The 13278-nt window shown below is 42.2% G+C and overlaps 1 protein-coding gene across 1 annotated transcript; it reads right to left on the reverse strand.

Moving 5' to 3' along the window:
• Nucleotides 1-1207: 1207 nt before the first annotated feature.
• LOC306990874 (uncharacterized protein) lies at nucleotides 1208-10233 on the reverse strand. Its single transcript, XM_079598194.1, has 7 exons — nucleotides 10010-10233; nucleotides 2852-2966; nucleotides 2633-2737; nucleotides 2382-2540; nucleotides 1890-2084; nucleotides 1626-1766; nucleotides 1208-1475 (listed from the first exon to the last, which is right to left on the reverse strand). The coding sequence occupies exons 1-7, from the start codon at nucleotides 10051-10053 to the stop codon at nucleotides 1359-1361; spliced, it is 876 nt and encodes a 291-aa protein (XP_079454320.1). The 5' UTR covers nucleotides 10054-10233; the 3' UTR covers nucleotides 1208-1358.
• Between the last annotated feature and the right edge of the window lie 3045 nt (nucleotides 10234-13278).

Below are 13278 nucleotides of genomic sequence, written 5' to 3' on the forward strand. Positions count from 1 at the left end.
ACGTAAGATATGTGTGTGACCATCATATGACAGTAATAGAGCACACACAAACCTTATTCAAATATGGAATTGTATTGGAATGGTAAAGAGTGTTGGTCGTGACAGGAGGGCCTCCACTAAAGGATAAAATATGATGAACAAGTCTAAGAATGTTCCACGTATGGTTGAAAAACCATCATTGGCCTAGAAAGATAACATTCTAAGAGTCAAGTCTATAAAGGAGGAAGGATGCTCTCCCTTCACTGTCACACTCTGTAGCCACTCTGTGTGACTGTACGACTGCTGGCGTTTTCTTGCTAGAAAATAAACATCATCAAAGACAATTGGAAATGTTTGCCTGTTATTCAGTGATAGAATTTTGTTTGCCAGCACACCTCCCTGAAGGTTCTGATGATGGAGGCGACGGTGAAGTGTCTCAAATTCGGCCTAGCCTCCCCATAGTCATACCATGGACAAGGACATGGTCAACTAAAGTGGCTTGAATTTCATCCGAGACTACTTGTCTTCTTGCCCTTACCTTTCCTCCTCCTCCTATCCCTCCTTGACTTTTTTCTTCATGTCTTTCTGGATCTATTGTTCCAAAAACTCAATAAACTGATTTGGGCCCTTTTATCTATCTATTGAAGGATCTGATTGATGTGTGTTAAATTTTGACTCTTAGTGTTTCCACCTGGGCAATTGTGTGCTAACTGAGCTAAAGCTGTGCTGACTTGAGTGAACAATACTGAATACTAGTGCTTTCTAAATGACCACATGGTATAGGCAATGAGAAATGAAGGTATTTGTGTTTATAGTTTAGTGAAATGGGTGTGCTTTTTGATAAATGGCATTATGGTTTTGAAATTTTTGTTCAAAAGCCTGGTTATAGTGTTTAAGCAATCGAGAAAAACTGTAATAGCTCTATTATTATGTCAAAATCTCAAGGAAAATTAGATTTCTCAGTTCATCACCCGCCCCTTTAATTAATTGCGGTCTCATAAAGTTCGGACTGTACAATAAATATCTTGTTTAGCCTACATTTGTTTTTTTTTACAAGTTAAATTATAACGAGAGGATTTGAGTGTGCAGATCTCAGCACTGGGCAAAAACTCTGGCGTTTTGAGTGGTGAGGGAATTCGAACTAAAACTTATGCAGCCCTACTTTTGTGCTTACTCTTATTCTTCGAGAAAAACTTTCAGGCTAACTAATGTTTTAATGTGCACTTCATAACAAACGTTTAAAAAAATGTTAGTTTGAATAAAAATCACCCCCAGGAAAACTGTTTTATTTGATCATCTTTTAATGTCCATACAGTATCCCTGCTGTCCCTCACACCCCAGTGCACGATCCAAAAACGGGTCAATGATGATTTTTTTTCTCATTTTTTATTTTTTCTTAAACACTTCTTGCTCTTGTTGGCCTTCGTCTTGGTCCGACTCGCATTGCCAGAATTTTGAAAGGCAGCTGCCGATGCAAGCCGATGAAAGCCCCCAATCTGGTTGGGAAAATTACAAAAGAAAAGAAAATGATTGACCAAAAACATCTTTAAATCTTTACTGTACCTCATTTTCATTTTAAAAATCATATCAACAACAAATACAGATTCCTTCAAGAATGGCAGAAGTATTTGAGCATTAATATTTACCATGTCCAACTGCTGGATGGGGTCTGTAATGTGGGACGCACTCTCATGACCACCTGTGAGCCTGTCGTACACCTTCTGGATCCCGGCCGCAATCTGAGAATCCGGGAGCTCCTCGGCTTGCGCTTCGTCATGTTGTAGTTTCTGTAAAACACACGAATAGTCTGTAATCTTATGAGACAGAACTGTACAGAAGACATATGTACCACAGTGACATCAGTGTGTGTTTTTGTGTATAAATGTATGTGTGTGTTTGTGTGTATTTACGAATTCTTCTATTCCGGCACATATGCTCGTAAGCAATGCCCTTTGCTGAACCAGTTGTCTTGTCAGTTGCAGGTCTTCAAGGTCGGATTCCTTTGTTTCCTCCATTAATTTCTTTTTTTCCTGCTCCTGCGCTTCCCTCATCCTGGCCATCTCTTCTCGCACTTCCACTGCCTGACATTTACTTTTTAAAGTGTTCTTCAGTTCAAATGGCATTAAATAAGGGGAAAGAGAGAGAAAGATGGGAACATTAGTATAGAGTACTTTAGATATAAAGATGGGGATAATGTACAATTCCAAGAAATGCACCTTGTCTTTAAACATAAAAAAATATATAAATCAATAACTTTATGCAGATATTTTCTGCCCAATCGTTCAGAAAACTGACAATTGAACCGCACATCAAATAAGACCAAGCCAAACTTGCGATGTGATTGGCTCTTCTAATTGTAAGGTGGGACTATTAGCCTATTATTAGTATAATACTATGACTACCTTTCCAGACTTTTTTGCCTCTCTCTTCTCCCATTCTTTTTTCTTCTCCATGAAGGCATCATATTCTGCTTGTAGCTTTCTCATGTTTTGTTCATAAATACGAGTCTGTGCTTGGTCAGACGCTGCTGCTTGTAAGTCACGGTCAATGGCCTCATTTTCCTGGAGAGAAAGACAAAAAGGGGGTTACTGATGATATTGAAGTCCGTTTACACATTCATTATCTATGGAGTTGTTTCAGAATGTCGCCTTACTTGCAACTTCTCCTCATGCGCCGCCTTTGCTCTCTTGATTTTTTCCTCTTTTATTTCTACCTTCTTCTCTCTTTCTTTTAGACGTTCTTCCCTCATATCCAACTCCTGACAACAGCACACACAAGATGGAGCACTTTACACTCACTTAAACTGGAACAGCCAAAATGTGAATATATATATATATATATATATATATATATATATGTTTTATACTACCACCTTTTCCAGAGCATCCATTGCCCTGGTCTCACTCTCAGCGTCCTCATATACATCTGAGAGCCGCATTGCGATTGTCCTCTCATCTGGCAGATCCGCACCCAAATCCTTCCTATATCTGAAAATATGATCAATCTCTGAGTACACTCAATTCACTCGGAGGGCTTGACACTTACTTTTCAGTGTTTTTTGGCTTAATAAGGGGATAGTATTCAATTCAATTCACATTTATTTGTATAGTGCTTTTCACAATACACATCGTTTTAAAGCAGAAAATGCCACATTTACAATTAGAGTGATCTGTTATCAGAGGTAACTGTCTAAGTTATTCATTCCAGAAATGTACTAAATCAGTCAGCGAAATATGTATTAGCCTTATTTAAACAATGTAATAATTTAATGCAGAAACAATGAGCTCATAAAAGTAATGAATACTTGTTTGTTAACAAATGATTTTGACATTTAGAAAATGTAGCATCTGTAACAAACTGTAGGCATTTGATGGTTTCACATTTTTTGAATGATAATTGGTAAAGTTTTTTTTTTTTTTTACAATTGTAACAGACTTTGTTGGACTCTGTTATGATGCACTAATTCTTGATGTACTGGCGCTCGTTGTACAGTATATGTGTGTATGTATTCTTCCCCTCGGGGCTTGCCGTAGATTGGCATGGGTCATGCGCGCACTTGTACTGGAGTGTCGCGGGTTTCTTTTGGAGTAGGCCCTATGCACAGCTTCACTACTTCCTGAACTTAAGCAGGGACCTTTGTTTCCTGTCTGCCAGGATTGGCCAAACTGATTAATCCAGGTGTGTCTGATTATTGTTGTTGGTCAGACACACCTGGATTAATCAGTTTGGCCAATCCTGGCAGACAGGAAACAAAGGTCCCTGCTTAAGTTCAGGAAGTAGTGAAGCTGTGCATAGGGCCTGTTGGTGATCAGTGTTATAATAAAGTGGAGAAGAGTTCCAAACGGTTATCGTTTATTGTTTTCTTATTTCTGAAGTGTTAGGCGAACCCTGTCTAAACGCTCGGTCACATTGGTGGCAGCGGTGTTGTTTTGATTTATTTGCGTTTACGTGGTCCAGTGTTACGACGGGTGTTTAACTAGTTAGTTTACAGTGGAAAGTTATTAACTGAGTTTAGCACGCGCGGGTTCAACGTCGACGCGGCCATCATGTGGTGTAAAGGCGATGATGATTTCTATTCGAGACGGGACCGCGACAAGATCAACAGGCACGTGAAAATCGAGCTACCGCCGCCGTTCTCTGGTGACGAGAAGCAGAGCTTTCTGTGCTGGGCACGGCAGTTCGAGGTCGCCGTCAGAGCGCTCACAGAGGGAGATGGTCCTGCGTCGGTTAATTATGAGCTAGTGAGGATTCTGCCGACACGTTTAAGCAACGCAGCATTTCTTCTGTGGGACAGCCTTCCTCAAACTGTTCAGGCTGACTATACAGCTGTAAAGGAAAGACTAAAGGAGGCTTTCGGCCAGAGGCAGTTTATGGATCGCTTCAGAGCCAGTTTATCAGCCCGCCCTCGTGCTCCGCGGGAGAGTTTGGAGGTGTATGCGGCTGAGATGAGCAGGTTAGTGGACGAGGCTTTTCCTGAATATGGCGACAAGGCCCAAAGAGAGGAAAAGTTTCGTCGTTTCTTGGCCGGTTTGGATCCTGTGCTCAGAGCTAAATGCCATGAACAGGGAGCAACAGATTTGGAGGAGGCCGTGATAATTGCAGGTCGGTGCGAAAATGCCAGAGACTCAATAAAGACTGATTACATGCCTGCTAATGGTGCATATGGTAATAATGATGGTGGTGCAGTGGCTGCTGTTCACTCTGTGACTGATAATGGAGGACTATACAGAGCAGTGGATAGATTGACAGAAGAAATGAGAGATATGAGAATGGAACTGAGGCGCTTGGGTGATGAAAACCAAAGACTGAAATCCAGTGTGAGTCCTAGAGCAATGGATGAGTGGAATGGAGGCCGCTCTCAGTCGAGTGGAATGTGCCAGTGTGTCTGCGGGGGCCGTGGATGCCAGTCACGTGTCTTTGACAGCGCGCGGAGGGGCCGTTCACCTGAGAGGAAATCGTTCCAACACTTCGATGAGCGTACATCAGGTATGGATGTTCGTGGTTATAAAGACTCATACTCTGCTCAGTCCCCTGCCAGACGCAGCCCTAGCCCCGGGCCTCGCAGATGGAACAGCTATGAGGATGACTCAAGAAAGCGGGGAGTGCGTTTCATGTCTCCTGGCGGAGTGGAGCGCCGCAATGGGCCGGGAAACGGACTTTAGCTGATGTTGCGGCCCAAACACCAGCTATGCTGCCTGTGGGCCCTGTAATGGACAATGTTGATGATGGTGACTCAATTTCAAAAGACATCAATGTGATTGTGGATGCTAGCCAGGAGCTGGTGTCGTATGTGAGAGGAGTAATTGAAGGTGTGGAGGTTCAGATGTTAGTGGACTCTGGTTCCAGTGTATCTCTCATGAGTGCCGATTTCCGTATGTCAATTCCAACACTTCGTAATCGGCCACTGAAAAAGGACTATGTGTCAGCCCGTGCTGTGAATGGACAAATGCTAGATACACTCGGCACCATCACAATAACATTTCAGCTGGGAACTGAGTCGTGGCAGCATGTATTTCATGTGCTAAGAGAAACCACACAGACTGTGTTGCTGGGCTGGGACTTTTTGTTGAGGAACCATGCTTTACTGGACCTAGGCCATGCTAAGCTACAACTGTGGGACATCTCAGTTCCTCTCCTTACCAGCAAAGATTTTGTTCCACTGTGCTGCAATGTGTCGCTGGCCACCGCTATGAACTTGCCACCCCTCAGTGAGTCAGTTGTGGCAGTTAAAGTGTGTACACCCAACGCAGCCCATTTGGCGAGTGACTTTGTTGGCTATCTGGAACCTAATGTGGCGGATTCTTCCGGTCTAGTGGTTGCTCACACAGTTGCCATGGTTCACAACGGACTGACAAAAGCTCGGGTTTTGAATCCTACTGGACAGGACATTTCATTGAAACAAGGTATGCACCTGGGTGAGTTTTACACAGTTGATGACTCAGATGTTCAGCTGTTTCATGCTCCTGTTAACGTAGCTGGAGCGACCTTTTCCAGGGTCGCGCCTCCTGTGTCATTGGATGAGTCACCTATTTCTGAATCTGAGAGAGCTGCGCTTTCAGCATTGCTGTTGGAATACAATGACATCTTCAGCTCCTCCAAACGGAATTCCAGTAGATGTACACTAGTAAAACATCACATCAGAACTGGTGAGCAGACTCCTATCAAACAGCGTGCATATCGTGCATCCCCTGAAAAACGTGCTGAGATAGAGAAACAAGTGGCTGGCCTGTTAGAAGATGGCGTCATTGAGGAGAGCTGTAGTCCCTGGGCGTCACCAGTTGTTTTGGTGAAAAAGAAGTGTGGCACATGGCGTTTTTGTGTAGACTACAGGCGATTAAACAGTGCAACTATTAAAGACTCTCATCCTCTACCCCGTGTGGATGACACACTGGATGCGTTATCGGGTGCAAAGTGGTTCAGCACGCTAGATTTCTCTAACGGTTACTGGCAGGTGGAAGTTGCTGAAGAGGACCGAGAAAAGACGGCCTTTACAACGGGACAGGGCCTCTATCAGTGGCGGTCCATGCCGATGGGCCTATCCAACGCCCCCGCCACATTTCAACGATTGATGGAGCTTGTCCTCAGAGGGCTCCCGTGGCACATCTGCATGGTATATCTCGATGACATTTTAATTTATAACAAAACTTTTGAAGAACACCTGGCTAGCCTGAAAGAGGTGTTCTCAAGAATACAATCTGCTGGCTTGAGACTAAATCCAGGCAAATGTCACCTTGCCAGAGATCACGTGGTCTTTCTTGGCCATGTCGTTTCGCGAGAAGGTCTTCATCCTGATCCAAAGAACACTGAGAAAGTCTTGAACTGGCCAATTCCCCATTCTCCTTCTGAGGTGAGAGCATTTGTGGGACTGTGTTCCTATTACAGACGATTCGTCAAGGATTTTTCTAAACTCGCTGCTCCACTAAACCATCTAGTCGGGAAAAATGTGCCCTTTGTGTGGAATGCTGAGTGCGACAAATCATTTAACCTTTTGAAAAGTGTGTTGTCATCTGATCCTGTAGTGGTAATGCCTGACTTCAGTGTGCCTTTTAAAATCTACACTGATGCATCCAACCTGGCCGTCGGTGCAGTTCTTGCCCAGGATAGAGATGGACTCGAACATGTAGTCGCATACGCCAGCCGGGCATTGAATTCCACACAGAGGCGTTGGTCCACATTTGATCGTGAGTTGTGGGCTATCGTGTGGGCAGTAAGGGAATTCAAGCATTACATTGGACTTGCCTCATTTACCATTATCACAGACCATCGACCACTCTTGGCACTTCGGCGTATGTCCATTGATGATGATCCAACAGGAAGAAGAGGGAGGTGGATTCTGGAGCTTGATCCATTGAATTGGGTCATTGTACACAAAGATGGAAAAAACCATAAGAATGCGGACGCGCTTTCTCGCCGCCCTGAGACACCTGGCCCTAACAAGGCAGAGGCCAGTATTAAAGAGGTACTGGAAGTGAATGTGGTGAGTTGTAGTCAAATGGATACCATTCCATGTTCCTCTGAAGTCACTGATTCGGCAGGAGATGCGACTGCTGTCAACTCGCATGACAATTCAGACAGCATGTCTTCCATGAATGTTTTGTCACACAGCTTATCAGACATTAGGGCAATGCAGCATGCTGACCCTGATATTAATACTGTGTTGAGCTGGGTGATGCAATCCCAAAGACCATCCAGGCGGAAAATACAAGAAGCTTCTCAGTGCTTACGGAAGCTTTGGACTGAATTCAACCGTCTTTCTATTATTGATGGACTGTTATGCCGCTCAGTTTTCTGTCCCCTCACAAGTGGCCCTGTTGTCCAAATGGTTGTACCCTCTATTCTAATATCGGACATTCTTTTGCAGCTGCATGGGGCCCCAGCTTCTGCCCATTTTTCTTCGGAGCGTGTATGGGAACGGGCGAGACAATTTTGTTACTGGCCTTCTATGTACAGGGACATCAAAGCATGGTGTGAGCAGTGCAAGGCATGTCAGACACGGCGCGGTCCGGTTCCAGCCCACTGTGCACCTATGGGTGGGTCCCATTCAGTACGGCCATTTGAAAGAGTGGCTATGGACATCTTGGAGCTGCCTGTGACTTCAAAAGGAAACCGGTATGTGTTGGTTGTCGAAGACTACTTCACCAAATTTGTCAACCTGTATGCTTTGCTTAATCAGTCAGCACAGACAGTAGCACGTTGTCTGTTTGAGGACTTTGTTCTGATTCATGGTGTTCCAGAGACTTTGCATTCGGACCAGGGTCGTCAGTTTGAGTCGGAGGTGGTTCAGAATCTCTGTCATCTGCTGGGCATTAAAAAGACACGCACCACTCCCTACCATCCGCAGTCGGACGGTATGGTTGAAAGATTTAATCGGACCCTGATTGATCAACTGGCTAAGACTCTTTTGACATATGGAGGGGAATGGGACGATTATGTGAAGCATGTGGCTTTTGCTTACAACACAACGACTCACTCCAGCACTCGTTTTACACCTTACTTCTTGACCCACGGTCGGGAAGCACGGGTCCCTGCTGATTTACTGTTACCCACCCGTGCTCTTGTCTCTCAGATGTCACCATCACATGCTGAGTTTGTTACGAAATTGCTGACAAAACTGAACTCTGCCTTTAGCAGTGCACGGATGCACAGTGAGGCAGCTCACGACCGTCAAAAACTGTACCATGATGTTGGATTGCGTCACCAGCTCTATGATGTAGGTGCCATGGTGTGGCTCCACAACCCAGTAGAGAGCCGCATGAAACTGGCACCCCATTGGAAGGGGCCGTATAAAATAGTTCAAGTCATGGATTCATGTGGGGAACAGGGACTGACTTACCGTATTGTAGACCCTTTTGACTCTGGTGAGAGGGCGCAGGTCGTACATTACAATAGGGTGCGGCCTTACACATTGCCTGTTTCTCTTGTGTCACAGAACCAGACATTGTCCAATGCTCCAGACTCACAGCCTGAGTCTCTTTCCCTGGAGTCAGGAGATTCTGATGGAGAGGAATGTGTTTCTCCCCGGAAAGATATGAGTGGTTCTTCTGATTCACCATATTCAGTTAAGGGGTCTGAGCGAAACATGAGTAGGACTGGGAGAGTTCATAGACCTCCGGGCCATTTGAAGGATTTTGTTTTATATTGAAGTGCCTGTATACCTATGGGTATGGAAGAGTGCAAGTTTGAATTTGTTCTATTGTAGAGCCTGTTATAACTGTCAAAAAAAAAAAAACCTGTTCTATTAATAGGCTTGTTGCAGTAAAAATAATGTGCTATGTATTCTGTTTTGTGTTTCATTGTACACGGCTGTTTATTGTTTTTGACGGTTGATGTTGTTATTCTGAAACATAAACGGGGACGTTTATTTTGTGAGGGGGGGACGTATGTAACAGACTTTGTTGGACTCTGTTATGATGCACTAATTCTTGATGTACTGGCGCTCGTTGTACAGTATATGTGTGTATGTATTCTTCCCCTCGGGGCTTGCCGTAGATTGGCATGGGTCATGCGCGCACTTGTACTGGAGTGTCGCGGGTTTCTTTTGGAGTTGGTGATCAGTGTTATAATAAAGTGGAGAAGAGTTCCAAACGGTTATCGTTTATTGTTTTCTTATTTCTGAAGTGTTAGGCGAACCCTGTCTAAACGCTCGGTCACACAATGATAACGTTAACGCTCTCAGAAAAAAACTAACCTAATGTTAGCTACAAAACACAAGCGTGGTTCACTTAAAAAAGGGTAACGGTTAGGCCTACACCGTTGTACCTAAAGAGTTTGTACCTCAAAAGGTAACTTACATGTTGGTACCTAAATGGTAGGCCTACATATTAGAACAATTTTAAAGTTTACCGTCCCAGTGACAGTTTTTACCAATAGAGTTCAGTGGAAATAGCTTGAAACGCATCCGTTAACGTTAATCTCTGAAACCGAATCTCAGCTGTTATAACGACGACACATTAAATTAATACTTGCTTCCCAAAAAAACGGTTTAGGCTGCAATAAGTAATACATAATGTATAAAGTAGGCTATACTTACAATTCCATTCCTTTTTGGAAAGCCTTGTTTCGATCGAAACTCATCTTCGTATAGGCTAACGTTAGACTAACAACAAGTTACAACAAACTTTCTGCTGGCGTGATTTAAACTTTCAAAAAATGCCAAAACATATGATTACATTAACAGACCTTATGTAGCCCCGCCCCTTCAAATCAGTGTAACTAATAGCTGTGTAAGGCAAGCATATTAATACTAGGCTATAAATTAAATATTTTTTGTATGGATCAGTAGCCTAAATAGGCTAATCTGTTCAAATGTAACGTCTATTATTCTATACTGTCTGTATTTTATATGTATTATTCAGATCGTCTCAGTCAAATGCAATTTGTTGTCTACATTTATATACAAATTACAAAAAATACAATAAATTAAAGCTGCAAGCAGCATTTATCGGTGTTCAAGCAGTTAAGGCCTTTAAGCACAAAAGCATCAAAAGACATTCAGTTTTATTTAGCAAGCATTTAACCACTGACATCATAAATGGAAAAGACCATGATATAGGCTACCACATTTTAGTGTGATTTTTCATGATTTACCATGTTCCAGTATGACTTACCATGAATCTAGCATGATTTACCATAGTTTACCATGATATACCAAGTTCTAGTATGATTCACCATGATTTACCCTGTTCTAGCGTGGTTTAAAACAATTGAACACATTCTAGTATGATTTAATATGATTTTAGTATGATTTACCATAGTTTACCATGATTGATCTTAGTTTACCTTGATTTACCATGTTACAGGATGATTTACCATGATATACCACATTCTAGAATGATTTACCTTATTTACCATGATTTACCACGTTTCTAGCAATTATGTGAAGCGTCAGAACAAATGAAGTGACAAACTGACAAAATATGATTGTGTTATAATAATAGTAATTGTTATATAAGGAATTTTTTAGTGTCTAAATATATGAATGCAAAAGCACATGTGAAAAGACTATTAATAAGTAGAATGTCCAGCAGAGGGCAGTAGAAGAACACTTATTGGCTCACTTTCATTTTACAAGTCTTGATTTTTACCAGTTTTTCCATGTTAACTCCATTATGCATGCTTACACACATATTACACGTCCATTATAATAACAAATATATAGCTTTAAGCATTTGTTTATTAGCCAATGCTGAAAGCTGATAAAAAGATTACAAATATAATCCTGCTGCTCTCTCTAGCGGACAACAGTGTTATTACAGCCTCCATCTTACAGTTGAAGAGAATGAATGAATGGACATTTGGTTTCTCACTTATATTTCGGGAACGAGAAGGCGAAAGAAATCTGATTTATAGGCTTTTGAGTGTATTTTGACACGCCCATTTTCGAAATGACCCTGTTATAGCCATACGAAAAATGCAAAAGTTAAACTTTTTTTTGATAATTATTGATCTAAAGAGTCCAGAGAATTGAGAACAGTCAGTTTCAGTTAGAGGAAAAACCGTTTAGTTTTTAGTACATCGTATTGTGTAAAAGTACCAAGTATGTAACAAGATATAGGTTGTTGTTGTTTTTTTTCAGTGTAGCATTACACAAGCTAACAACTGAAGAAAAAAAAGTTCCAAGAAAACAAACACTAAAATTAAAAGCTTAAAAATGCAACCAGATAAAACTGAATTGATGTTTGTTTATTTGATGGGATTACAATGGAGGTATTTTTTTTCTATCATTGTTTGACATTACAAAATGTGTAGGCTACAGTACTTTCTTGGTTGATGCTAAATGTTCTCTGAACTCAAAAACACAGCCAAACATGTTCGGGAGAATGTCAAGGCACGTCATGTTATTGAGACCAGAACAAGGACCATAGAGGTCAGTCACAGTGTCACTTTGAGCAGAATTTCAAAGATCACATTAGCCGTCCATCACTAAGACCACAAACAGAGGTCAAGGGTCAGCAACATTTTTGGTGTACTCTAGTTTTAAAAGCAGACTACTCATAAATGCTGCAAAAAAACAAACAAACAAACACAATGTCAGAAAACCACTTGTTGGTGTGTGATTATGGTTTCCAAAGTAGCATCACATCTTCATTGGCTTTGACATCCCATCTCTTCTGCTAAATATCCTAACATTAGTTTCTCCATGGAGAATTCATGAGCACTGGCATGATTAAAGAATTGTAGCATAATAAAAACAGGAAGTTGATGTTACTCCTTATCCATTTATATTCCTCACAACATACACTATGATTCTACAAGGACTTTGATTTGAATCACATAAAGAGCTAACTCAAATAACAATACGACCAGGGCACATAATTTTTTCTCTCTCTCTTTCCATCCACTTGTTGACCTCCCAGAAAACTGGTTTAGAACCAGTCAGCTTCACAATCAAACATAATTTAAAATCCAAAGAGATCCTACGACAACAAAAACACGACACAGAATCAAAATAGAGTATAAAACAAGTCAAGGATTAGTGTAAGGATTTTAGTTGGACAGACAATATTACACCATCACGATCCCGTTCCTTTATGTCAGCATTATTCCGCTATTGCTTGCGAATTAAAAACACATCAGCGTTCCTTGAGCTAAGAAAATAAACTTACCTAATCAGACACTGGATTTCTCAAAATGCAAATATTATATTTCTAAATATTAACAACGTTCTAAAACATAAATAGGATATCTAAAAACAGTTGCAGCAGATGACGGCAGGTCTGTCGGTCATAAAAAGGTAAGACGTGGTCTGTGCGTCTCATATGTAGGGGTACTGAGGGACCCTCCGGGGACTGAGCTGATAGCTGTTGTACGCCCCGCTTCCTCTAGTGGTGCTGCTGGTGCTTGTGGTCACATAAGGGTGAGCGGGGTAATGTTGCTGGTAGTGGCCCGAGAGTCTGTGGACCACACCTCCAATGGAGTCCTTTGGGATAAGACCATAGACAGTATATAAGATGGACACAGCGACCCCATAGACTTCAACGGAGAAAAGTGAAGCCCATTTGAAGCACTCACTTCCTGATCGCCAGGCGAACTGCGCAGGCTCAAACTGAGCATGAACATGTGAGCAACGTGTCTGACAGCTGTCAGTCTTCTAGTAGCTGTGCGGAGAGAAATCTGAATCATTCCCTTCCGAATCTCGCAGAGACGGAGAGCATGAGCATTAGCTGTCCATGAGCTAGCAGTAGGATCAACTTTATCACTCTCTGTGGGCTACTCCCTTCACTTTATCGGACTTAATGCCTCCACGTCCCCCCGATTGCCTGCAAGCTTCTCCGCCGGTCTATACGGTAATTTCTCTAC

This window comes from Phoxinus phoxinus, assembly GCF_949152265.1.
Source record: "Phoxinus phoxinus genome assembly, chromosome: 22".
In the NCBI taxonomy this organism is placed as follows: Eukaryota; Metazoa; Chordata; class Actinopteri; order Cypriniformes; family Leuciscidae; genus Phoxinus; species Phoxinus phoxinus.